The 26112-nt window shown below is 45.8% G+C and overlaps 1 protein-coding gene across 2 annotated transcripts in view; it reads left to right on the top strand.

Annotated features, from left to right (window-relative positions):
* LOC8052027 (myotubularin-related protein 13) overlaps window positions 1-26112 on the top strand; it is a 90270-nt gene that overhangs the window by 14106 nt on the left and 50052 nt on the right. For both annotated transcript variants that reach the window (XM_029992427.3, XM_029992428.3), the window contains exons 2-12: window positions 5780-6135; window positions 8555-8657; window positions 9059-9175; window positions 13364-13496; window positions 13828-13936; window positions 14052-14165; window positions 15644-15835; window positions 21293-21421; window positions 22619-22717; window positions 22803-22957; window positions 24011-24176. In XM_029992427.3, coding sequence (XP_029848287.2) covers window positions 5780-6135; window positions 8555-8657; window positions 9059-9175; window positions 13364-13496; window positions 13828-13936; window positions 14052-14165; window positions 15644-15835; window positions 21293-21421; window positions 22619-22717; window positions 22803-22957; window positions 24011-24176 — 1673 coding nt within the window. The remainder of the gene's footprint in view (window positions 1-5779; window positions 6136-8554; window positions 8658-9058; window positions 9176-13363; window positions 13497-13827; window positions 13937-14051; window positions 14166-15643; window positions 15836-21292; window positions 21422-22618; window positions 22718-22802; window positions 22958-24010; window positions 24177-26112) is intronic.

Raw genomic sequence — 26112 nt, 5'->3', positions numbered from 1 at the left:
TTGTGTCGGATAAAAGCGAGTTTTAGTAGACCGTGTTTCCCGCTCCGCTCCGCTAAGCCCCTCCGCTACGCAGAACTCTACAGCCAAGGCCATCGGCGCGCAGGCGCAGTGGCGGTTTCTTCGTAGCGGAGGGCTAGCGGAGCGGGAAACACGGTCTAGTCACTGGATCCCCGATCCAGTGACTTTAGTGTCGGAGAGCGTCGTGGGACAGCGGAAACGATCTACGAAAACTCCCTATTTTCTCGTCAGCGTAATCGGGAAGGCACTTCTCTGCGCTCAAGATCTACAAATCGCTCCCCGTCGACTTTCAAATTAGGAGATGCTCAGGTTGTTGTTAGCTCGCTGGATGATTAGTAGGGATAGGAAGGGAAAGAGACGTGCCAGAGCAAAGAACAACGTTTCAACGATCTTCTGGTCAAAATATATACAGTATACAAAAGGCGGAGGAAACACGTGACAGGTGTGACGTCATAGACTTAGAGAGAAAAGGAAAAGTTAACGAGGTGCGGGAAGTCTGCGAGGCAGTAATTAGGGGAATGCGGGCAGGGGAAAGCGTGGCCACCCAAATTATCGTGAAAAAGAAAAATTTAAGAAGGAGAAAGGGGGGAGAGGAGCGAGCGAAAGGGACCGGAAGGGAATAACGTCTCGCTCATTTTCGGGTGCCTTTTGAGCGCTTCCGTCTTGTTCACAGCCCTCGCATCCGTAAAAAAAGTACACCAGCAATTTTTGTTTCGGTTGTTTATTTGTTTGAAATTTGGTTTAACACGCCAATAGACATGGCTGTACAAGTCCCCCAAGTATTGGATGAAAAGAAGAAGAAAAAAAAATCACGAAGTTATTGAATTTTCGAATTTAGTTCCCAGCGCGTTTCTCAAACCGATAACCCCTACTGGCAGCACTGAAGTGTTGCCTGGTGATAGTTAGGGCGGGAGGAATCAGGTTTTTGTCTTTTTATACTTGGGCTAGGCGGCGCAAGCTACCGCCCGTTACAAAGGGTATGGCTATTAAGATCCATTCACCCATCCATCTCCAAATGGTGCAAGGTACAATTGGTACAATGGCACAATGGCGCAAGTTGTCCACTCTCACCAAGCTTGGTCGGGGTGGAGAGCGGATACGCTTGCCCTTGAGCACAGAGAAAGTGCCTTCACGTTTGCGCTGACGACAAAATAAACAGTTAAAGGATGAACGCAGTCCGTGTCTGTCGTGTGTCTGGTTAGCGCTCTAAAAGCAAAAAATAAAACCAAGAAAAAAAAAAAAGGTTTGATTAACACGCTCCCCTGGTTTTATCTATGTCATATATTTTCGCTGCCGCCCGGCGAGTGGCCGAGGGGGAACCCCTAGATTGGACTAAGGGCACCGACAGACTTTGTCATTGCGCTCAGTTGGACTGGTATGACGTCCCAGACAGATTTGCTTCCGCGAAATCAAGAAGAGATTTGTCCAGCTTTTATGCAGGCCCATATAGTGGATTGACTTTTGTTTTATATTTGTTCGGTGAGTAGTCTGCGGTCTAATCGCCGTTCTCACTTCCTCCGGGTCGTGTTGGGCATTTTTCTGCCGCTTCCGAAGCATCGGTCGTTTGACATTTTTGGTGGAGGTGGTGAATAGCAGCGCTTCTGATGAAGAGATCCAGCGACTCGGAGCTTTCATGCGCATCGAGAGACCCAGCGAAGCAAGAGTTGGGACGAATGAAGATATAGGACAAGATCCATCCACTGTGGGTGAAGAGATCGGACGTGTCAAACGAGTGAATACCCCTGGACTCGTTGGTCCAGAAGGCCTCTTGACTCGCTGGATCTCCCTGAATGTCTCGTGGAACGAAACGGAGGGCAGCAGCCAGAGGCTTTGTGGAGATGTTTCGGGGGGTTTATTATATACACACGCCGGGCGACGAGAAGTCCAAAAGTAAACCCTGGCCCCCTTCTCCCACGGGACTGTGGAACGTCAGCGTGTTCCTTCGGTTTTCTTTTCGGTCGTTCGTTCGTTGAGAAGCAATTTTAAAACTGCGCTGTTCGGCTGCTGGGGCTGGGTACGCCGTTGCTGTCTGTGTTCCGCCTGCGTTGGTAGATGCGGAGGGGCAACAGGGGAGGGGTTAGCGGGCAAGTAGACCGGTGAATTTCTTTTGCCCATTAGATGCGATTACGTGACTCGGACGGGGGAGTTTCTTGGCGAGTAATGCCAGGTTACGCGAACTGTCGGTAAAGCGCCCTGACCGCTAATGTCCACGCAGCGTGCGGCTTTCGCTTTCGGCAACGCACGATAATTTCTCTGTTTCTCGCAGACCACACGTTTTAGTCTCTCTTTCCGGCCTTATACTTTACATGCTAAAAATCTGGATTTTTTTTTTTTATGCGATGTAGTTGGTGATTTTCAGTGAACAACGTTCGTTGCGTCGGCGACTAAAACCTAACAGAAGGGCCAAATCTTTAGTCGTCGGTGCTACAGGTTCGTGTGCACGTTGCGATGTTTTCTTTTCAAAAATGGCTGTCTGTTTCTTTGGGTCGTTCGAGAGGCAGACGTGTGGTTGGTGCAATTACCATCCCGCCTATCCTTGGTCGGATACGCTCGCCGCCCCTAGGAAGGTTGGGGTCGCCGTTCATGATAAAGTCACAACGTGTGCGTGGAAAATGCCATTTCGTGGGCTCCGTGGCTGTCAGCTTTCTTCAAAAGCGGGGGAAACCAAGGACGCGTCAACGGTCAGCCAAGAGGTGGGGATGACTCACGTCGTCCACGTGACCCCTCTGTTGCCCCCTCTCCTGTCTCCTCGACCTTCTCACGCTGTGTCTGTGCGTGACCCCCTTTGCTTATCCTGGTAAAGAAATCACCCTCCGTGCCCTCCCTCCGGGCAGTTTTGGGGCGGTAGCAACAGTAGGAGGATAATCGGTTTGGAACGGGAGGGCGACTAAACTAAGAAATAAAAAAAAAAAGAAGCGATGCGTCAGTCGGACAGGTGCGCGCTCTCGTTGGTGTCGTCTGTGGCTCTCTTCCGGTGACTGCGCTGCAGGAAAGGGGCGTGTCCGAGCACAAGGTAAACAAACCTTGTGCTTCGGCAACCCAGAACCCGGTTACGTTAGATGCGTGTCCATCGGGCGCTGGCCCGATACGATCTGAGACGGACCAGACACACTCGCAGCAAGCGAGAGAGGATAACGGTTTTTGGCACACTCTCAGCTTCTTTTCAAATCTCAAACATTGAAGCACCATTTGAGGGATGACACAGTGCTGGAGAAGAGCTAGTGTTGGGAGGTAGAAAGTGTAAAGTTGATTGTCGACATCTGCGTGCTCTCCTCGTGACCCCACAAACTGGGCGGCACTGCGACCTCCCTAACTATTCCCTTCCGACGACTTTCGTGGAGGGAAGAAAAATCCCCTCGAAGAATGCTGTCTTCGGTTTGAAGTCTCGCTGAATGGCGGAAACGAGTTGGATCTTGCTCCATTCTCGGGCTTTGAGCCAAGCAAACAGATTGCATATTAGAACAGCATTCCTCGTCAAATCCCTGAGCACATAATTTATACTAATTTTTGTAATTTTCTAGACTCCAACTCCTTTTTTAACTCGGTGCAACATGGCTGTCGAAGATTTTATTAGTGTGAAACTCAACTCGTAACCTTTACCCATGACCTTGACCGGGGTTCTAGGACTGACTGCATGTTTCTTGATTTCTCAAAAACTTTCGACAAGGTTCCTCACACGCTGCTTCTTCATAAACTTTGTAAGCTTAACATAGATCTTAGTATAATCGCTCGGGTATAATCATTTCTATCAGTTACCAATTTGTTCACGCTAACGGAACTAATTCTTCAACCTCACTCCGGTGTCCCACAAGGTTCCGTACTGGGCACACTTTTATTTCTTATATATATTATCGATTTTCCCACGCATGTATCCTCTTATGTTAGCCTATTCGCTGAGGACTGTGTATTTTATAAGGAAATCATTAACGACTTACATATCTTCGCTTCAGATCGATAGTAACAACATCAGCCATTGGTGCTATGATTGGATATTGAATTTTACACCTATAAATGTAGATCCAAGAAAGTGTCCCATTAAAATAACTGTTGTCCCTCCTACTGCATTAATAACACCACCTTGCTTTCTGGGTCAACCTATAAATATCTCGGTGTTCATATAACCAACGATCTCTCCTGAAGCATCCATGTGGAATATATCACTCACAACGCTAATCTCTTATTAGGCTATCTCGGAAGGAATTTTTCTGTTGCCCCTGTTTTACTTAAACTTCTCTTATATAAAATTTTAGTGCGCACCAAACATGGATATGCAGGCTCTATCTGGAACCCCGGCATCACTCTAGCATCGTTCATTGAATCCATTCAAAATCGCTCCTCACATTTCATACTTTCTAACTATCAGCGTACAGCCAGTGTCACCTCCATGAAAGCATTTCTATACTTGCCCAACCTCTCCTTTCGTAAAAAAATGACTCGCCTCTGCTTATTTCACAAGATTTATCACTCTAACCCAGCGCTTGGAACCTAGTTTTGTTCAGAAGCGTCATACATATCTCCGCGTCCGTGCTGATCATCCACTAAAAGTAAAAATCCCCTTCTGCATCACCTTTTATGACTCCTTCCTACCCTTGACCTCCTTCGACTGGAATCACCTTCCTGCATCCATAGTCTCACTTACTCACACAGCAGATTTTAAAACGGCCATCACTAATGTTCGGCACAATGTTCCATAGCGATTCTGTACCTTGTTTTGTTTTTAGAGCGCAGCTCTTAGGCGCCCGTTTCCAGCGCGGCGTCGGCGTAACCGCGCGGTGCATTATAAGAAATGTCCCCCCCCCCCCCTCCCCCTGAGGTTACGTGACCCCGAGGTCACGTGATCCCCTGTGGTCACGTGACCCCCCTCCCCTCGGGAGGAGATTGAAGAATGAGAGGAGGAGGTGAGGAGGAGGAGGGGCATACCCTCCTCTCCGTACCTTCCCCCCCTCCTCCTCAGGAGCTGCGCTCTAATTCGGCATTACAGGGAGTTGTACACGGCTTTCACTTTTTCGTGTTTGTTTTCATTCTTCAATTTGTATTGATGTATAATTAGCCCACTCCTCGTACTGATGTATAATTATCCCACTCTTCAGGCCCTGAGAGTATAATAAATTAAATTAAACTAGTGATATAATGCCAGTGTGATGGCTCGCACGTTTATGCATGTTTTTCTTAAATGTTCTCTTCCTGCTTGAGCCAGAAGCCTGGCCTGCAGTATATAGTTATAATAATAATAATTGGAAAAGCACCTAAAAATATGGGGACACGAGAAAGAGGTAACCGAGCGCTTGGTCCTGTCCCTTTTTTCTCGTGCCCCCATATTTTTTAGGCACTTTTCCAGACACGTAATAACTAGCCCACTTGGCCATTTTACCATAATAATATTAGTAATGTTTATTTGCATTTGGAAATATTGATGGAGCGACAGGGAAAAAAGCTTCCAAGTGAAGTTTGACGAGTTCATCAACAGCAGTACAAGCAATACAAAATACACGTGCAGAAAAAACAAGATTATTATGGCAATAAAGCTAAGAACGAACCAGTAGCCAATTCACACTATATGTTCAAATATATGATAAAAAAACAAGCGTAACCAACAGAAAGCGAGTCGAAGTTCTTGTCTATACAGCTGTTGAGGAACTTCTATACCTAAGCAAGTCGGGGGTCTTGTGTATACAGCTGTTGAGGAATTTCTATATCTAACTACACACGACGGGCGGGTATTCGAGAATGTCCCATGATGCTCGGTTGTGCCGTGCCGCAGGGAGTGGGCTGAGCTGTGGGCGCATCGAGCAGCGCTTCCCGGAGCAGGACTGGGAGGACACGCCGTTCATCGAGGGCATAGAGTCCTTCTGCCAGCCCCAGGGCTGGGCCCTGGTGACGGCCCGGCGCCAGCCCAGCTTCTTTGTGGCGGTGCTCACGGACATCGACGCCCAGCGCCACTACTGTGCCTGCCTGGCCTTCAACGAGCCCGTGGCCCTGACCCCGGCCCTGAGCCGGCCGGACGAGGAGGACGAGGAGGAGGAGGAGGGGGCCCTGCTGGTGCAGCACCACTCCCTCATGTACGCCCCCAAGTGCCTGGTGCTCGTCTCGCGGCTGGACTGCGTGCCGGCCTTCCGGGTGAGACTGCCACGGGAGGACGGGTACAGTGCCAGAATGTCCCCACGCAAAGATTTACGAGGTTTATTTCGCTGCAAATAGAAACTACGCTTCACCCAACGCTCGTTCTCCGCCCAAATGTAACGCTAGCGGCTCAAACCAGTTGCCAAAGTTGCAGAACAAACCATTACTTTAGTTAAAAGTTAGGAGCGATTTTCTGAAATTTTTTGTGGAAAAATGGGCAGAAGTATGGCCCTGCTCAAGGAGGCCTCGGCGTAGCACCGACCAAGTCCCGAGGTTGCGGAGGGACGTTTGGAGATGCCTTTATGCAACAAGTACAGCAATTAGCACCAGTGGCAATAATGTTTCAACTTTGGATTGGCATAGTTGTCGGCCAGAGAAGGCAAAAAGGAAGTGAAGATGTTTTCTGACCAAGTATAGAGATGTCGGACAGTGCCAATTGGAAGTGCTCGTTGTTCCTATCCGCATTTGGGGTCGAGACTGCCGTGTGGTCCTTGAGCCTCTGCGAGAAAGAGACAGTGTGAAGGGGGGGGGGGTCTGACGGTCCTTTACTCTGGTCGTGCTGGGGGCCACGTGGAACTTCCTCGCGTGCCGTGGGTTGCCAACCGCTGACCTATAACTCCTGAATTAAATAACGGTTAGTTATTAAACTTTGGCATCTGGTTCGTACAACTAGCATTACATTTGAACAGAGAATGAGCATTCAGTGACGTATAATTTATATTTGCCGCGATAAATACGCCGTAAATTATTTTTTGGGGGTACACGCTGTACCTTGCTGTGCAAGTTGGTGCATTTTCGGGCACAAATCAAATAATGGTTAGCCATTATTTGATTCGCCCCATTCATCAACATTGTCTCATTTTCACTGTTTTATTTGTTTCAGGGCTGTAGAAGTTGCCGTTCAAAACTGGTTCGGTCGTGTAGTTGCTTGTGTCGATATGCGATTAAGCTACATTTTTATGAACTCTTTCCCGACCGTGCCCATAGGCCATCGATCCCCAGTGATCGATGGTTTCCAAGCGTCGTTAAGAAATTAAATTCAGTGCGGAGAATTACGTTGCACAATCTCTGAGCTAGCCGAAGAATTGTAGTTTTGGTTTTAACGTAGGCTTGAACTTTATCACAAGCTGGTGGGCCGTCAAAAATAGCCCTGGGAACGGTGGTTGCACACATGGCTAACTGCTCGCAGCAGTCTTTGTAACCAAGATCGCATTATTTACATAATTCAACTGTATTGTGGCATATTTTCGAGACCACAAGAGCTCTGGGGGCACTTGAAATGATTTTACAGGCGTTGCTTAACAGACGGTTGTCGATAGGCCTCACAACAATTTCCAGGGCTGTCCTGAGCCGGCATGTACGTTTTATGTTCCCAACAAGGCGCACTAAAATTCTAAGTACGAGAGAACTGCAATCGAGGCTACGACAAAACCAAGGTAGAACACAAGAAAAGCATTCTGTTGGGCAGGTGAGGTGTACTCTCTCTGCTTCACCAATATAAGCATTCCTTCGTTGAAAAGCACAGGTGTTACAGAGGCTAACTCTCTGACGAACCCAAAACAGACAGTGTCAGTTGCAGCACACTAACTTTCAGGAGGAATAGTTGGGGGTGTGGGGCACATTTTGTATATTGGGTATTTTTCTTATTTGTCTTTTAATTGAACATAGCTGTAGAAGTTTCGGTGTTTTACGCTTTCTGCACATACATTGTATTTTCAGGAAATAAAATTTGAAAATCTTTTTTTCCACGTTATAGTAGTTTCTGTTTCTTTTGAAGGAACAACTAATTTTCCACATTTTGATGTGTCATATTGCTCCTCCATAGGCAAGTTGGTTAGGAAAATAAAAGTGTTTTGCACGGATCCCTCTAAAATTGTTACTTTTCCCGTGGTCAGGAAAGGGTTAATGCACCAGGCTACAGTTTCATTTACTGGGAAGTTTGTTTCAATAACTTTTATGAATATTTTATACTGTCTCGATGTGCTGCTATTGCTGAGAATGGTTCAGTTTCCAATGCCGTTGTGTGAACATTAAAATTTTTAAAGAGTAGTTTAGAATTATATGCTGTTCAATATGCCCTTTCAGGTTTATAAGATTTCTTCTTTTTAAAGGATTGGCAAAGTTGCAGTTGCACTCGGGGTACTGTTTAGCAAAAATAATAAGGCACAATTTCGTTTTCGGTGAAAAAATATTCATACTTTTGCGTAAACCATCCCACTAAATGTCACGGTTTTTTGTCAATCAAAGAATAAAAAGAGCATTAGAAGTTGACTCAAGGAGCTTAGAAATTTGAGGATCACATTTTTGGGTGGGTGAATGCCATGACCTCTTAACCACTCTAGAGAGAGAACAAATTTCTCCTAGTGCAAGGTCTGACTCCCGCATTGTATCTGTCTTCCCTCTCTGAACTGTGCAGAACTGCCTGGGCATCATCTACACAGTGTACATAGACAATCTGCCTGTCCAGATTGAAACCCTGGTGGGCAACGTGTTGGGATGTGTACAGGTTCCGGCTGCCGGTGAGTTGTCCACGGGTTCTGTTCTCTGCCTTTTTTTTCTCTCCTCGTCGTTGCAAAATCGACTTGGGGCATGTCTTCCCCGATTTTTTCTTTTCGTTTTTTACTTTTTGCTATTTACCTAGCTTTGATATCTCTCGCTTGCTCATTTGCTCTTTGTCTTTCTTCATATTACTACCAATTTTTTTTCAGCGAGCTCGTTGTCGTTTAGGTATGGGATTTTTTAGAAATGATGCGACTGCCATTTTCACTTCCCGCTTGGGGGGGGGGGGGCACTGGGAGGTACCGGTGACACCTCAGAATTCTGGGCAGCCCATAAGAATGCCACAAAGTGATCCGAGTGCAGATCTGAGTAGGAGTGAATTGGGTGAGCCAAGGAGGTGACCCTGGCTGGGCCCTTGCAGGGGGGCCTCAGGTGCGCTTCTCCATCGGTGCCGGGGACAGGCAGGCGCTGCAGCCCCCCCTCAGCAGCCTCCTCCCCATCACGGGCTGCGTCGTCTACGAGCTGTTCCAGCAGCTAGGTGAGACCTCCCTCTGAACTCAAGAGCTCTGTTCTGCAGAATAGCAGCTGCTGTGCACGGTCCGGTCACTCGACACGTTTTGCCCGAGAAAGGTCGCTTCAAAAACAATGCAACAAAAATATGTATAAGAACGCACGAGAGAAATGGGCCTGTACTCTTTCACCAATCAAACGGCACGCACGGGGCATTCTCTGAGTCTCGAGAGCTGCAACTCTAACAACGACAATGCCGCAAAGTTCATCGTGCAAGTCTGTTGCCCGGATTAAAAAAGTGGTTGCTTAAATATATTCATGCGCTCATCTAAAGCGACCGCCACTTTCGGGTGATGGAAGCGCTGTGAACGGCAGCTTTTTGACTTTGACTGAGAATTCTAGATATGTAAAAAGTTATAACCAATTAAAACAAAATATATTGCAATTGTTGGCAGGTTTTTTTTTTGTGTTATTATTAGAGGCTGCATGTTTGCCCTGCATCTTTAGCATCATAACTGGTGCAGTGATCTCATGGCAGCGTCTTTTGCTCCAAACTGTGCCAAAGGGCTTACCTTGCTACTTCCTGCTACATTTATCCAAAATGTGAAGATTCTGCATCAACATTTTGCATAAACTTGATTTCACTTCACCCCTATTTCACCCCTATACAGTAGAACCTCGTTATAACAAAGTTGAAGGAGCGATCATAATTATTTCGTTATAACTATTAGTTTGTTATAGCCAATGTCCATTTCTTCCCTATTAGCATGCAAGGGGAATTATGTTTGCTTTGTTATATCCATTAGTTTGTTATATCCCATTTTGTTATAACGAGGTTTTACTGTACTTCTGGATTGTTATGGTAGGCTCGTGCAAATTTTCTGAACTTTCGATCATTGCCGAAAATAACATGCACTACAATTTGATTTCATCTCCCTGTCAAACACTGAGAGTACTCAGACCTCTTGCAATGTTGAGTCATGTTCGCAGTCTGCCCTGGTGGGTAAGTTAGCTTTGTTCAGTGCACTTCTTCCTGCTCTCTTGTGTACTGCAGTGAAACAAACGGGAAGTAAGCATAGCGATTTTGCTCATCTTACTTTGCCGCAGTGCACCCGCGTGCTAAGAGAAGAGCACTCCCCCAAAGTGTGGGATCCATTAAACACGCAGGCATCGGGTATATTAAAAAGAAAAAGGGGGAGAACTTGGCGAGTTACCGTAATATCCCGAGTCATCGCCCATCCCCGAGTCATCGCCCACCCCATTTTTTGGGCCAATATCGATTTCCGAAAAAACACCGAGTCATCGCCCACCCCTTCAAATACCCCAGCGCGGACTCTGCGATCCGCGAACACTCATCCTACCCGAATGACGCGGTCGCGGACCTTACAGTTGGAGGACGTCCGTGACAAAGTAAAACGAAGGAGGGAAAGACACTTCTTTTTGTTTACGCATTTCCTCCGTGAGCGACCCCAAAGTGGTCGTGTACCCGTGCGAAAAGAAAACGATGGAGATAACAAAATAAGAGTTCGTTAACGTAACCGCGGAGTGTTAGGTCAAAGTCTGTCTCCGCCGAAGTAAGGTCCCCGCGAACCCGCTCCTTCTTCCCGCCCGTCGCGACCGCGGTTGTGCAAGATTTTAGGCGAAGCCAAAGCGTAAATAAAGCTTTGCTGGAACGTCCTACACAGACGTTTGCAGAGCGTCCCAACCGTGCCTTGATAGCCCGCCGTGCACGGACGCACGTATGTACGCACCAAACAAGTTGCGCAAGAGCTTGCAATTGACAAGGCGCCCGACTTGGCCCGACGCCAAAGTATTTGCCAACGCGACCGCCGGCTTTCCCGCTTTCCCAGGATTGCTCTTGGTCGCTTCTTTGGTCCGCTCGCTCGCTCGCTCGCTCGCTCGTTGCACCTGGTCGGTTTTTCTATTTTCTTGTAGACTTTTCTTTCTTTTTTTTTTTACTAACTAGGAGAACATAATGGTGACATTCTTTCACGGAACAAACGTTCGCGCTATATGCAGATCGGCGGTGTTTCTAGCGCGTATGCAAGCAACGGACTTCGCTATAGTAAAATATTCTTCCGTGAGCATTTTTTCTATAAAACAATGAAACTAAATCGAGTTTTGAGTTTGATGTATCTCTTGTGCTTCAGGGCTAGATACGCAAAGAAAAATAGGCGGTTTTTTCCGCTTTTTTTTTTCAAGTGTTTGTGCTCACCCACCGAGACATGGCCCACCCCACTTTTTTAACGAATTTCAGGCGGTAGGGGGGTGGGCGATGACTCGGGATATTACGGTAATCTAACAACTTTACTTTGCGGTAAAAGTTTCAGAATAAAACTACCGCTATTACTTATGATAGAGTGCAGTATTCTGGCGATATCTTTTTTAAATTCGATAGTAAGCGAGGGTGCTTGCAAAAAGCTTTCATGAACGGCTCTGTAGGTTGATTCTTAATTTCAACTACTATCTTGTTCAGTTATTATGTTTATCATGTGTTGGAGGTGCAGTCAATAAAATAACTAAAAGTAAATTAGATGAAGCAGTGAAAGAAAGCTGGGAATAACCTTACTTAACGAGTCCGGGTGGATTGTTTGTAAAATGTATATTTATCATTCACATGCCGATTTTGCTATCAAGTTCTGCGTATAAAACATCATTTATGTTCATAATCCAATGACAAAAGTTTTAATTTTATTAAGACTTTCAGAACTTGAATGAAACATCAGTTTAGGTGCTCAAGATCCCTCTAATCTAACATTATTTCGTAAGAATATACTATTTGGTTTAGATATATTTCGTACCTACAACAGCTATTCACAGCAATTTGTACTGTTTTTCATCAGTCTGCATCTTGTTGCCATGCCAAGTGTTCCTATGGGCATCCAAACAGCTATTTTTGTGTTTGAGGGAATCAAACCTGCCATGCAGTTGATGCTAAAAAAAGGTCGCACAGAAGTGAAAAGGTAAAGTGGGCATGTCTTTTAGTTAAGTAGGCCAACACAAGAATCTTAACATCATGATGTTAAGATTCTTGAAGAATAGAGGAAACTTTAAGAAATAATAGAAGAAATAGAAAAAAAGGTGACAGACAAGAGTCTCAAACTTGCCTAGCAACGTTTATTTCGTACATACCCTTCTTCCAAAGTTGTCTACAACATCAAAAGGAGAAACAAAAAAACACTGTTTTTAAGGTGATTTCAATTCTAAGGCAGTTCATTACGAACACACAAGGGCACGAATCCAAACAGTAGCAGGCCCAGGAGGGAAGCCCGACCAAAACAGTTCAAACTAAACCTAAGTCCTTTGATAAACAGATTGATTCTTGCAAAAATAGAAGAACAATGTCAGTCGAGATCACATAGCTTCCAGTATACAAGCAATGCAAAAAGACTGATAAACTTAAGGCAATTTAAAAATTTAGTTGTTTGCTTTATCTTTTTGCTTTAAAACAAAAACAACGCACCAACAGAAAAGAAAAAGAACTGTCATACAATTTTAGCTACAGTTTCAGGAAACTTTTTGACTGGTTTCCGAGTCTCATTGGAAGCTTGACTGATGCAACTGCAACACGCCATAATCCACATCTTAGAAGTCAGCTTTTACTTTCCCTCCTAGGCACGATCACCAGCACAAAATTCGGCTGCCCTCATGTCGCACCAAACAGCATTTACAGTTTCCTTTAAATCTTTATATTAAATCTGCAAATCGGGCACAACATTGCCACTTTATTGCGTAATGGGATAAGTAAGGCTTTTGCCCTAAAAAAGCAATATTTACATTCTAATGTAGTACATACGGTTATTAAAATATGTGGAATAAGTCTTTGCAAGCACTCTTAAATTGACTGCATTCAGAGATGTTTACCACAGTCGCGGGTAGGTCATTCTGTTCACTGTCAGCCACTGTTTAAGTGGTGCTCAAATTAATGGGCGGGTGTGAGAGGAGCTCTCGTTATTGGCAGGTGATGGAGCAAGCTAATCTTAAACTTGCCGACCACCAACCAATATGCGTAGTGTTCCACTTTCAAGCTGCACAGTGAACAGCTTGTAAAAGAGGTTGGCTTCATAATTTGTGGGAAGGTTTCTCAGCTGCCATTCAAGGTACTAGCTTAGGGTGCTTTGGGGCCAAGATGTTGGATAGAAGGTGGTCCTTTGTGTCTTTCGATTGTGATAGGCTGGTAGGGATTCTGACGCCACCTGGTTTCTCTTGGCACCAGGTATTCACAATGTGGTGACGCTGTTCTGTGCTGCCATGACGGAGCTCAAGATCCTTCTCCACTCGCGAAGCTACAGCCGCCTGAACGACGCCTGCTCCGCACTCACGAGTCTCATGTTCCCATTTAAGTATAGGTGAGTTGCTCTTGTTTCCTCTGCAGATTCTGGTCTCCTGCGGAGTGGGTCGAGTCCTTTCAGACACACATATAGTTAGTTGGCTGCCTCCACACGTACGCTTGAATGTGGACACTCAACACTGAGGTTATCCCTCGCTGAACAGTCAACACTGGTAAGAATAAATGAAAGTTTTCTGTTTTAGGCACAATTCAGGCACGCGGTGCTTGAGCGTAATTTGGGTCTAGTGAATCCCACCTCAACTGTGTGTACCAGTTTTTGATTTTGAGCAGCTGGTTTGATCCCGTGGCTGGAGTGGATGGACTTACAGTCCCCGTGGCGTTCCTTGCAGTCATGTGTACATACCCTTGCTTCCTGCGAGCCTGGTGGAGTTCCTGAGCACCCCCACTCCCTTCATCATGGGTGTCCACTCTTCCCTGCGGTCCGAAGTGGCAGAACTGGTAAGGCACTCTTTTGGGACGCCAGCTTTAAAGGAGCTGTTCCTGCCGTAGGAATTGCGGATGCCATTTTTGGGTTGGGTCTAACGAGGCCTCTCTGGCTGTTGTCTGGTTCCAGCTGGACGTGCTATTGGTAGACCTGGACGGCGGTTCGGTGTTTGTGCCGGAGTGCGTGACGGTCTCCATGCTTCCCGAGCCCCTGCACTCCCAGCTGTACACCCAGCTTTGCATGGTGAGCTTGCTAGTAGTGGATGAGTTCCTGGTATTGCAGCACGATGCCCTCTCGATTCTGTGACGGGAGGTGAGAAACTGCATAGAACAACGAACGAGCCTCGCTGGTCGGGGCACGTTCCAACCAGTCAGATGAACCCAGAACCTGCTTACCGTGTTGGAAGGTAGCTCTGAGCTAGGTTCATGGAACCGTAGGCTGCTGTTGTCTAGCGTCTCCTCGAATTTCAATAGTTTGTGTGTCGAGGCTCGTCTCATTGATCGAGATGCATTCAAGGTTACAGGCTTCGAGGGGTAATAAAAAGCGGTCTGGAGTCGAAAAAAAAAAAAAAAGAAAAGAAATTACGTGAGCACACTTAAGACTGCTTACATGTAGGAAGGCGAAAGCATTATAGTCCCACGGGAGATATGTTTTCGACTAATGTTTCTACACGTATTAAACTTTAGAACGACATATGGGACGACGTCGAGGACGACTTCTTAGAGATCGATGTCAAGTACGGCGTCTAGGACGATTGAACGGTATTAGAGTACACGTATGAAGAAGAGAGAGGAGGCAGAAAAGAGTGCTAATACCGTTCAAATGTCTAACTACCAACGAGCCCAGTTATCAACCCTTTTACGTCTAGGACGACCTCTCGGACGACCTTGAGGATGACGTCTAGGACGACTTTTAGCACGATATCTAGGACGATGTCAAAAATGACACCTAGAGGACACCGTCTAGGACAACGTCGAGGACAACGTATAGGACGACATCAAGAACGACTTTTATAACGACCTCTAGGACGACGTCAAGAACAATGTCTAGGATGACCTCTAGGACGACGTTAAAGACGACGTCGAGAATGACACCTAGCGTACTTGCATGGAAGCCCGTGGAAGCCGTCGTTGATGTAGACGCTGCTGCCGATGTCGAGGCTGTACATGTAGATGGGATCGCCTCACAGTCCATTGCACGAAGCACACAACGAGCACAGATGAAGTCCGAAGCGCACTTTTTGCAGACGGTGCTCTGGGGTGACATCACGCTGATGACGTACAGTGACGCTTGATGGCGTCACACTGATGACACAATGACGTATTTTTATAGCCATATTCCAGTCACTACGCCAAGGATGCTAGTTTTTCACGTAATGTGACAAGTGAGGTCGTCCTAGAGGTCTAGGATAATTTCTAGGACAACCGCGAGGACGACGTTAAGGCAATGGGACAAGTAGGGTCGCCCATTGAGCGGTGCATGCTGCTCAGTCACATTTTTATGGCCTTTTCCTCTCTATTTTTGCTCAATGGGACTAGTAATAATAAAATGTAGACTCTGCGAAGCGGATGCCCCAAATACTAGTTTTTTGTCGGAGTGCAAAAAATTTAGTTTTAACACTTTTCCGCAAAATCCTCCCAAGCGCTCATTTGACTGCGCAGTGGTTACGCATTGTTTTCCGACTCCGTTCGCTCATTGGTTGTCCGTCGGTTGTCGCCCAGGTTCTGCGACCAGAACTGATGTCGGCAGACGACGCATTCCCGCCGACGCAAGCGGGCCTGTCGCAACCTGCCATGCTGGACAAGGAGATCCGGGCCATCTTCCTGCGGACGTTCGCCCAGCTTTTCCAGGGGTACCGTTCCTGCCTGACCATAGTGCGCATTCATCCGCGGCCCTTCATCACCTTCCACAAGGTACGAGCGTCCGTTTCAGCTTAGAAGTACAGCTTTTGGAGCTTGGAGGAGCGACGTCGACTGGCACCGAGGTGCAAACCCACGTGGTGCATGTTGAAGGCTTTGGGCTAGCGGTAGTACCATGCCGGCTAAATTTCTTATCTGCAATGAAAACGTCGGACGGCCACTGGGGTTGACTAACTTTCCGCCGCCTAAACACAATTACTTTACGGTCGTGCGGGTAATTGTTGTGGTGCTCGCAATGCGTCCCGGACTGGCGTGTTGGCCGCTACCTCATTTTGACTCGTGGATTTCTTGCTGGAGGCGTCACAGCCGTGTAGTGCTGGTGGTGGATACAGCACTTTCCAAGCGGCCCACAAGTATAGCGGCCAGGGGTTTCTACGACACCAGCGACGCCCGTGCCCGGTTGTTTTCCTCTTGCCTCTAGGACACCCATAGATTTATGATTTCTTGATTCTATATTTGGGTAGCTTCCAATGACTGCCAGTATGGGATGCTCAGCTCACCAGGCAATATAGTTGCTCCTAACACCATTTTTACTTTCATAATGAACAGACATTTTTCCCCGGAAAAATTGACACATATTTGGGGGGTGCGTTCATTACGCAAGGTAAAATTTTTGCCTTTACGCACTTGGTGCAAATGTCATATTAGATGCCAATATGACACGGCAAGGTACCGTGGCACGCCTCCACTCATGGAGGCGTACCCACGGCTGGTCGGGGGTGCGCCACAGTAGACATGGTCTATAAATTGCTAACTTATTTAGGGCGCTTTCGGCGTGCCTTTTGCCTAAGGAAAAGCGCCCTACAAAGCTCACTCAGCATGGAGAGTGACACGACCGTTCTTAGGCCTAACCACTTTCACGATTTCACTGTCCGAAAGCAGACCACAGACGATGGCATGTTTGTTGACACAATGCATCCGCTAGGCAAAGAATGTCCGCAGCTGGGCAATTCCTCGATGCAAGCTTGTTCAAGTGCGCGCACCGCACGGTTTCACGGTTGATCACTTCCGCAACTACGCACTTGGAGCCATTACGAGAGTGGCTTGACTTGGCTCGACTTGGTCTGACCGCTTGGCGGCAAAAGAAAATTGGTTTGGTGGGCTAAGTGGATGCAATGCAAGACTCGCAGAGCTGAAAATTGGAGGTGCGTTCGTTACGCGAGGGGAAAAAAAAGTAAAAAAATGTTGGTACCCGTTCAGGGGGGTGCGTTCATTATGCGAGTAAATATGGCACATATGCTTGTACAAACCAAGAATTGAAACTTCGAAAGCACTACTAGATAACCGGCATCAACACAAGCAGGACTGCTGAGTTGTGCGATATGTGATCACCTGCCAGTATATACTAAAAGTGTATAATTCTAACAACCATCCAAGACAGTTTATACTCGACCATTTGCAACGGCCCAATTAGATAAATTTGGGGAAACACTTGCGAGCATAGATTGGAATGAGATTTATGAAAGGGAATGTGCTAATGATGCCTACAAGTTATTTCTGGACATATTTCGAGTAGCCTTCTACACCAACACCTCTCCATTAAAAAAATAAGTAATGCCAAAAAAGAAAAAAAAAAAAAAAAGCTAGAAGACCGTGGATTACCCGAGATTTAATTAAGAATATGCTAACAAAATGCAATATGTATAAAACATTTTTGACAACTTGAGACTCTCATTGTCCAAAAGTATTTCAGAAATATAGAAACCAGCTTACAAAAGAGCCGTGTTAAGCTAGAAATTATAATTAATATTTTTGTTAGCTTTTGGGCACAGTGATACAATGTGGAAGAAATTCAACTCTGTCCTTGATCGCTCAAGTTGGCCGACCTGCATTGAGGGTCTTATCAGCTGTGGTGTTTATTTGAACGGTATTCCCCTCGCGAGTGCCTTCAATTACTATTTCACAAATGTCACTAATTGTGCAACTACTATTGCTCGTGCTTATGATGCAGCTGAATTTAGGAACAATAACTCTTTATCTGTAGGCCCTGTAACTGAAAGCAAAATAATGTCAGTGTTTCTGGGACAAAGAAAGGGCAACAGCTGCGATATGGATGATAATGAAATTAGACCAATGAAATATGTGATAAATTTGCTTTTGTCCCATTTGGCTCGTATCTTTAACTTATGCATTCTCCATGCATCGTTTTTGGGCTCTGCCGATGGTGATTTTTCAGATCAAAGGGAATACGAAGCAAACGGTTCCTTTGTACGAGTTTAAAGCGAACGATTTGCAGCCGTCAATATTGATGGTAGAGAAACCTTGGCACTAAGAAAAAAAAAGGAAGAACATGACAAGGTATGAAAGGTTCTGTACCAGGATAGTTGACCAGCTTGCCTGCACACTTACTCTTATTTCAATACAGTAATGTCTCATTAAAGGGAAGATGGGGCACTTCTACATTTGAGAAAAAACGCTTGAATTGCGTTCATTTGGCCTTTAGAATAACAGATATCAAAATTATATTTCAATGCGACGCGCCGGAGAGCCACAAGAGCAATTTCAAAATAGGGCTGAAGCCCCGCCCCCCTAGCCTTGGGCAGCCAAAGATCCGTCGATGACGTCACGGACAGCGACTGTCTTTCGCGTTTTTCTCGCGTTTAACAATACTTACGCAGCGAATGGTTTGGGTATTCGGGTTCACGGGGTAAAAATACACTAGAATTCACTTCTAACTCATTTTTTCCAAGAAGCTCCGTAGCTTCCCTTTAAAGGGGCCCTGCAATCATATTTAAGCGTCTACCTTTTTTGCGGTTTCCACGTCTCTTGGGGTTGGGGCAAGCTAGCGGGCACGGAAAGAGTAACTAAATATCAGTGCGTCATATTTTAACCGGACGACGCGGAAACCTCCTCCACCGACGAGGGCGACCCGCGGTACCGAAAGCGCGCAAAATGTGACGTCTTTGGTCCTGGGCTTGTCACTGGTCAAAGCCGCTAAGAGCTTTTTTTTAAATCGAGATACAAAATATAAGTGTCGCGAACCGTTTCAATTATGTATGAAAGTAGTTTTTGTTCACTATTTTAGGTCAGAAAAGAAACAAATGCAGTTTAGAAAGTACGGAAACGAGAAATGACCCGTCGACATACCCGCCACCAAGCGGCGAAAAAAAAATGGCGCATACTAGAAAAGGCTAGTGGGATGAGGCTACGACAAACGAGGAGCGTAGAAAGGTCCCGGATGTACGCGGCGGCGCTGTGGTCGTATACCGGCTCAAGAATCCGACCGGTTCCGAGCGTTCCGAAGGCCTTCGGCGCGGGCCCTGTTGGCGATTTGGCCATTTGGCGGTGCGTCTGCAGGAAGTGGCTCCCGTTCTGAACTGATCTTTACCTCGTGTTTGCTGTCGTTTGTGGCCAATGAAATGTTATGCCGAATTAGTGTTTAGTCACGCTGAAAATGCAATACGAGCTGCCCTGGCCGCCCGCTTCATACAGCATATCCAACACGTGCTTTAGTGGCGCCCTCTCGAGCCGTCGACACGGAGTGCGGCAGCCGTGTACGCTCGATGAGCTCACTACTCCTCCTCTAGTTCAAGGCCACTCAAGGCAGGACCTACGACGTCATGAAGGAGGTTATTTTTTGCTTGTTTTTGTAATTCTAATTTGCCTATAACTTTTAAAATAAAGCGAAATTTGAGAAAAGAAAAGTTGGATTAAGTTACTACGTTCAGTACGCTCTGGTTCAGGGCAAATTAAAAACCAGTCAAAAAGTCATTGCAGGGCCCCTTTAAGGGGAAGCACTATGCAAAAAACAAAATTTCTGCAAAAAGGTCGATTTTGAGAAATGGCTATATTTCCATCCACCAACACCTACAGCAGTGGTCTCAATAGAGAAACTTTATCTCAACTAAAGTGTTCCACTATGATTCATTTTTCATAAATTTTTTTAGTGACCATTGTAAATGGAACCTTGTCTGACTAGAGCCTTATTTTTAAAGAGATTCCTTTGGGGCCCTATTTATTCTTATTACAAAAGGTAATAAGAAATGTGCTCCAGTATCCAAGAGGAACCCTCAATCACTATCATAGATGAACTCATTTAGAGATGCAATTACTTCTTAATTTTCGAGTGTCTGCTAACAGATTTCGGCATCTGCTCCAAGGGTGTCAGTGACTGCTTCTAACCAACGTTTTGCCTGCTACAAAACCTGTTGCAAAAGGTCAAGTGTCACTTCCATCACTGGGAACTGTTTAGGGGGTTTAATGTATTGACAGTTCATAACTTATCTCCGCCTACTGACTTATCTCCACCTACAAAAAGAAAATATACATGCATGTTGAGCCAATTTCAGAATTTTCAATTTTGACAAAACGTAATCCTGGGTATGAAATTCAAAGAAAGGAATACTGGCGGGTGACCGTTAATAAAACTTCATATGAAGAGCAAATGCTGATGTACACTTTATCAAAACTGTTAGATCACCTTGTAAGTAACAAGCAAGGTACACATAGTGCTTCTCTTAAACAAGTATATACAACCATAGACTTTGACATAAACAAAACAAAATTGTGCCTGACGTAGGCTTTTAGTGTTGTTTGTTGTGGTTGGGTATAAATTGTGTGCTTCGTTTTGCCTTTACCCTTGCTGTATGTTTTCCTAGTTCGAAAGCGTTAACTATCTCTTCGAGCGAGTCGACGTCATCAGTTTGAAGCGCGAAAACGGCACCTTAAATGTCTTCTCTGAGTGGAGGCTGTGCCTAGCTGTGAAACCAAGTGAAAAGCCTATACACGGCACCTAGTTTCCTTGATCCCAAAAGAGCGAAGTAAAGCTGATGTTTTTTCGGCTTCGGTCTCATTGGCTGGCGTGCTTCGATGAGGCTCCCATTGGCCGCTGTGCGTCAGTTTCAACAATCGCTCACCCGAAGGCGCTGCGTGTCCGCGTGGCAGTGGCTCCACCGCTCCACGCCCAAGGTCGGCGCACCGTACGCCGCAGACAGAAGGGGGCGAAGAGTGGCATGCATGCTTTTGCATTCGCAACTTGTAAGAAGTGCTTAGGTGTACCTCGAGCCTTTTTAATACCACTTCTCTACAAAATCAATAAAGCTTGAACAAACATATTTTTTTTTACAGATTTTCTTTTTAGTAATTTATTGCTTTACATAAACTACGGTGGGTTTGTGTTTATCTTGCTGAATATATATACTGCTTTACTATACACATATATATTACATGTAACTCTTTTTCAGGTCATATCCACTGTCTTTCTACTACTAAAATGCACTTTATTATGATTTTCATAATGTTTGTTTCAAAAAGTTTTTGTAGTAAATATTTTCCTCCCTTTAATATTGTTGCCGAAATTCGAATGAATAAAATTTTTTTCCCACGTGTGATTTGTTTTGGTTTTGGGGACATTCTTAGTTTGTGGCATCCTTTGTATATAGGTAGTCAACTTTAGTCGGCCACTAGAAGGTGCCCCGAAGTGGTGGATTGAGGCAGTGCATCCGCACGCAGGCGGCCTTCCTGGGACAGCGGGGCTTCACGGAGAGCGAGTTTGTGGTGAAGCTCCTGGACTGCATGTTCTTCAACACCTTCGTGGCCGAGCGGGGCCCTCCGTATCGGGTGTGCGACGTCTTCGACGAGGTGGGTCGCTTTTCCTCGCCCGCTTCCCACGTCGGTCGAGTGCGGAGAGAGCTCTACGGGTTCTCTACTTGGCTCTGGAGTACAGCCTCGTGTGTGAGAACAAACTTTTTGTTTACAATACTGTATTTACTCGAATCTGACGCGCACCTTTTTTCCGGGAAATAGGTCCAAAAATTGCATGTGCGCTAGAATCAAGTGCGACCCAAAACTGCGCTACCATATCGCCATCGACATTTCTAAATGGCTGCTCAATCACGCGCTGAGAACGCTGAGAAGCTGAGAGGCCTAGAGTAGCCAGCTCGTGTGTTTCTTGCTTTCGTATCAGCGTTCACCATGATGCTTGATTCAAAAGAAAAGTGATATTGTGCGTGGAGAGCGATGGAAATCGGGCCGCATCACGTGCGATGGCCAAAAGACACGTGGTGCACGATCCCGTCTGCCATGGTTATCAAGGCCTTCAAGAAGTACGGAATTTCTAACGCTGTGGACGGCACCGAAGATGAAATGATTTGGGCCGTTGACAGCGATAAGGAGTCGTCCGACAACGATGACGAGTGATGCATACCGCCGCTCGGGCGTTGCACCGGACCGTCGTCGCGATGACGACCTTGCCGGCGAGAGACAGCGCCGGTCATTTCATCGCAAGATTAAAGCATTTGGAATAAACCTTCGTTGTTCCAAGTGAGAAAAAAGTTTCCTTTCTGTATCCAACTGACAAAATCTGGTGCGTGTAACAATCAAGGTCATTGCATTTATTATTTCTTTTTTTAGACCTCGAAAAATGGGTGCGTTACAATCGAGGGCGCGTTAGATTCGAGTAAATACAATAAGCGCATTTGTGGGGACATGTGGCACTACCACGCAACATTACGTCGCGTGGGACCGCAATGTCGCGCGCCGTGCATGACACTGACGGTCCTGTCCTGTCCTGTCTGTGTGTCTCCGTCCCTATGTGTTCTATTCTTTGGTGCTGTAAAACACTGACAGCTTTGAATATTCGCAAAACCATCGGGCCCTTTAGTTGTTCCCTTACTGCAACCACAAAAGGAGGAAGAGGCCTCGTAAATGCCACGCATTTGGAACGCCTTTGGGAGGTGCCCGAGAGACGGCCGACTTTTTAAACCTTTTCGCCGTTGAACCTTTCTTCTTTGTCGAGGGCTCGTCGAAGCTCCTCGCGCCTTCTTCCGTCCTCCCCAGTTGTACGCCTCGATGCACGACCTGGTCAAGATGGAAGCGAGGGATCCTGACCGGACTCTGCTCCACATCCGGCAGCTCGCTCAGCAGCTCTACCTCAACGTGAGCTTCTCCTTCGCCCGCTCGTTCCACTTCGGTACGGCTCTCAAAGTGCCCCGTCTGAAAGGAAAGATGGGGGTCCCCGCAGGAGAATCCGAATCCGCAGCCGTACGTGGAGAAGATCCCCAAGCCGACGGAAGGCGCCTTCACACGCATCCACCAGCCCCAGTTTCCGAAACTGGACGGCGCGCTCGTCAAGTCCATTGTGGAGACGGGACTCTCCCGGAACCACCTTGGGTCCAAGTGAGTGGCGCCTTGCGTTTCTTCCTCGATTGACTCTAAGCCAAGTTCCGTTCGGTTTTTCTGGTCGTTTGCGAGCATCTGGTGTTCTCAGTTTTCTCGAGATACAAACGAAAGGAGGTTTTGCGTTGAAATTTTCAGAAGTCTGAGAAATGTACGAAGCTTCCCTACGACAACTAGAAGGTTGAAATAACGTTTCTTGAATAGCTAATTACTTCTCTTCAAAGCCCGCTGGATTTGTTTGGTGAAAATTATGTTTACTTCTCACGCTTAATCTGATGGGGATCCCTACTTTAGTGCAAGTTGAAAGAGTCTTCTAAAATAACTCTGTTCCAAAAAGTTTTGTATCCATTTTCGATATCCGTGGAACCATCTTTGGCTAAACACGATAGTCGTTACTTTCCCTCCAAAATAAGTCCTGCGTCTGCCTGCAGAAACGCTTTTAAATACTAGTTTCTTTCCCAGAACCAAAACAGAATGGAACGTGACTCCCCATAAATTTAGTTCAGACAGTGTACTCGAATAAATTGAGTGCCTTTTTGACGTGTAACTGTTGTTTGGTGCTTTTATATATTTTTTTGCCCTTTCTCCCGTGGGAATCGAACCTGGATCCGGCTGCGTGCAAGACATTGCCACAGAGCTACGCCACAGCACTAACCCGCTTTACACTTGGGGTTTTTCTAGTACCCGATGCCCACTGCACGTGCTTTTTGGAAAAAGAAATAGCCGGCAACAAAATGCTGTCGCAGCGTGGTCAGTGCCAAGAGCTCGTGCCTGGAGACGAATTTTCGCACGCTCTGGAACAAAAAAGAAACAAAAGCGTGGAGAACAAAACAGTCAGATGTCTATTTTGTTCCCATATACCACGGTGCGCGAACGCGATACCGATGCCCAATGACTTTGCCGGGAAGTGTCGCAGCCATCGCTCCGACTGTAGTGCGAATTATTGTGGGACTGCTTAGCTTTTTACGTTGCTCGGTGCACGGCAGTTGTTGAACCCTCCTTGTCCTTGCCTCTGTACAAGGGACGTGGTCGTCTGCTTCCATTGTCTCCCAGGCTGTCCTCCCTGAGGCCTCAACTGCCGCGCATCGTTCCGCCCGGTCCGTCGATGGCCCAGGTTGCCAGCCAGGATTCGGTCGTAAGCAACTCCGCACGCCGCCTCGAGGTGCTCTGCAACTGCATCAACCACGTCTTCGACAACAAGATCTCCGACGCCCGGAAGGTCGGTCTTTGGGCTTGGGTCTTGGGGCATGTTTCACATTCTGAATCGACGGAAATTTTACCCAAAAATCGCGTTGAATTTGTTAACGTCTAAATGCAAATTGTCCAAATTCATTCTCACTTTCTGTGCAAACCCCTGTGTATGATACTTTCGGTAATGTCTAGATTCGATGGTTAGTTCCCTATCGAAGGAAATAAACGCTATAAAAAAGTAGGATACAATCACTCTATAATGAAGTCTGTTGTAGGAAAGATGTGAAGTGTGCGCGTAATACTTGTTCAGGCATTTGACGTACTGATATGGTTAAGGCCACGGTCCCACTGAATGTGGCAGTTTAGGTACTTTTTGGCAGGTCATTACTCATCTCTTTTTAAATACTGTTTTGTGGGATTGATGTCATTCGAAAGGCAATGCAATCCTCTTTCATTTGATATTATGGTTGTGTTGGTTTTTACTGTTCATGCGCATTTGTAGCGTTGCGAATATGATGGCGCGGACCCTCACTTGCTCCGCTAGTTCCATGTTTTATGAACGATCCATTAAAGATAGCACGGTTCCAATATAGCAGTTTTGTTAAGATGATGTCGGAGCAGAATCTAACGATCCACTTTTTTGATATTTGCACTACTTTGTTTTTTTCATCCCTCCAAATATTGCCCTAAAATTGACATTTTTCCGCACAAATATGTTTTTAATGACAAGAGCTAGGGCAATGAAATTAGCTACAGATGTAGTGCTTATAATTGGTAATATGCAGAAAAAAATTTAATGTTGTGTAAATTTTTTTTGTTTAGATATTTTATATCAAACGTAGCACTTTTTTGTGCTTTGTGTCATGGTAGTTCAAATGCCGCTGAAGAAATAATTAAACTATGATAAAATCTTTTATAACATTTAGAGCTACAATGGTTGCCCAAGAGGTGGACGATGGCTTTTTTTCATTTTCAAAGTCATAACGCTCCAGGAGCCCTTCAAACTTACCTGTTTTTGACGTATATCTGTTTTGGACATCAAACAGATTTATTGGCATTTAATAACATTTATAGTTCGGAATAGATATACATTGCGATGTATTAGATTTTCACAATGATATTGCTTTGGTTTCTTAATAGGTGTAGAGCTTAGCTAATTTTAAAAACAATTAAAAACTGTTTGGGTGTTTTGTTGCGCTACCTGGCGGATGGGAGACAAACTGCTGATTTCTAATGTTCAAAAAATTTCCGAGGGCGGCGTTGGCGTCTGTATCATCATCAATCTCCGTGTCTTTTTACCCTCACATTTAAAAAATATATTGGAAGATTTACTATCGATAACTGAATGGTTTAAGTACTGGGTCAGGCTAATAAATCTAAGACCAATATTTACACAAGCGTAGCGTGATATAATGTGTTCATTATTCGATATGATTGAAATCAATAAACAATGAAGACGAAGAGGAAAAGAATACACCCGAGTTCACTTTATGCCTAGAGTCACTAAATTAGCTTTAAAGTATCGGCACTCCGTTCCCCAAAATTTTTTTGGGCGCCGCCATTTTGGGTCTTGCTCAGAGCAAACGCAACTGCCGATCATCGTGATCTAAATGTACGACTTCCTCAGCATTAGATGCGGTGCTAGGAAGCTGATGCAATATTGCAATGCTCTGTCGCGGGTTGTTTAAACATTTGTGAGGGAGGGAAAAGCGTTTCCTGTGATTTTAGATAAAGCTTCATATAACTGGCAACCATGATTTTAAGCCACAATATGGCCAAGTGTCGTTACTCTGAACCGTAGCTAATTTACTGGCACAAGCGGGAACAATGAAGAAGAGGCAGGTGTCAAAAGGTAGTGGCTTGTGGAATCCACGGGGCTTACGATATGGCCCCTCCAGGTATTACTGGGTGGAGCACTTCATGTGCCCTTTGCTTAGGGTGGAGCACGACATCTGGCCATTTTG

This window comes from Ixodes scapularis, unplaced genomic scaffold (genome assembly GCF_016920785.2).
Source record: "Ixodes scapularis isolate PalLabHiFi unplaced genomic scaffold, ASM1692078v2 PGA_scaffold7__128_contigs__length_106722199, whole genome shotgun sequence".
NCBI classification, from domain to species: Eukaryota; Metazoa; Arthropoda; class Arachnida; order Ixodida; family Ixodidae; genus Ixodes; species Ixodes scapularis.
This window is presented reverse-complemented; position numbering and strand designations above follow the sequence as displayed.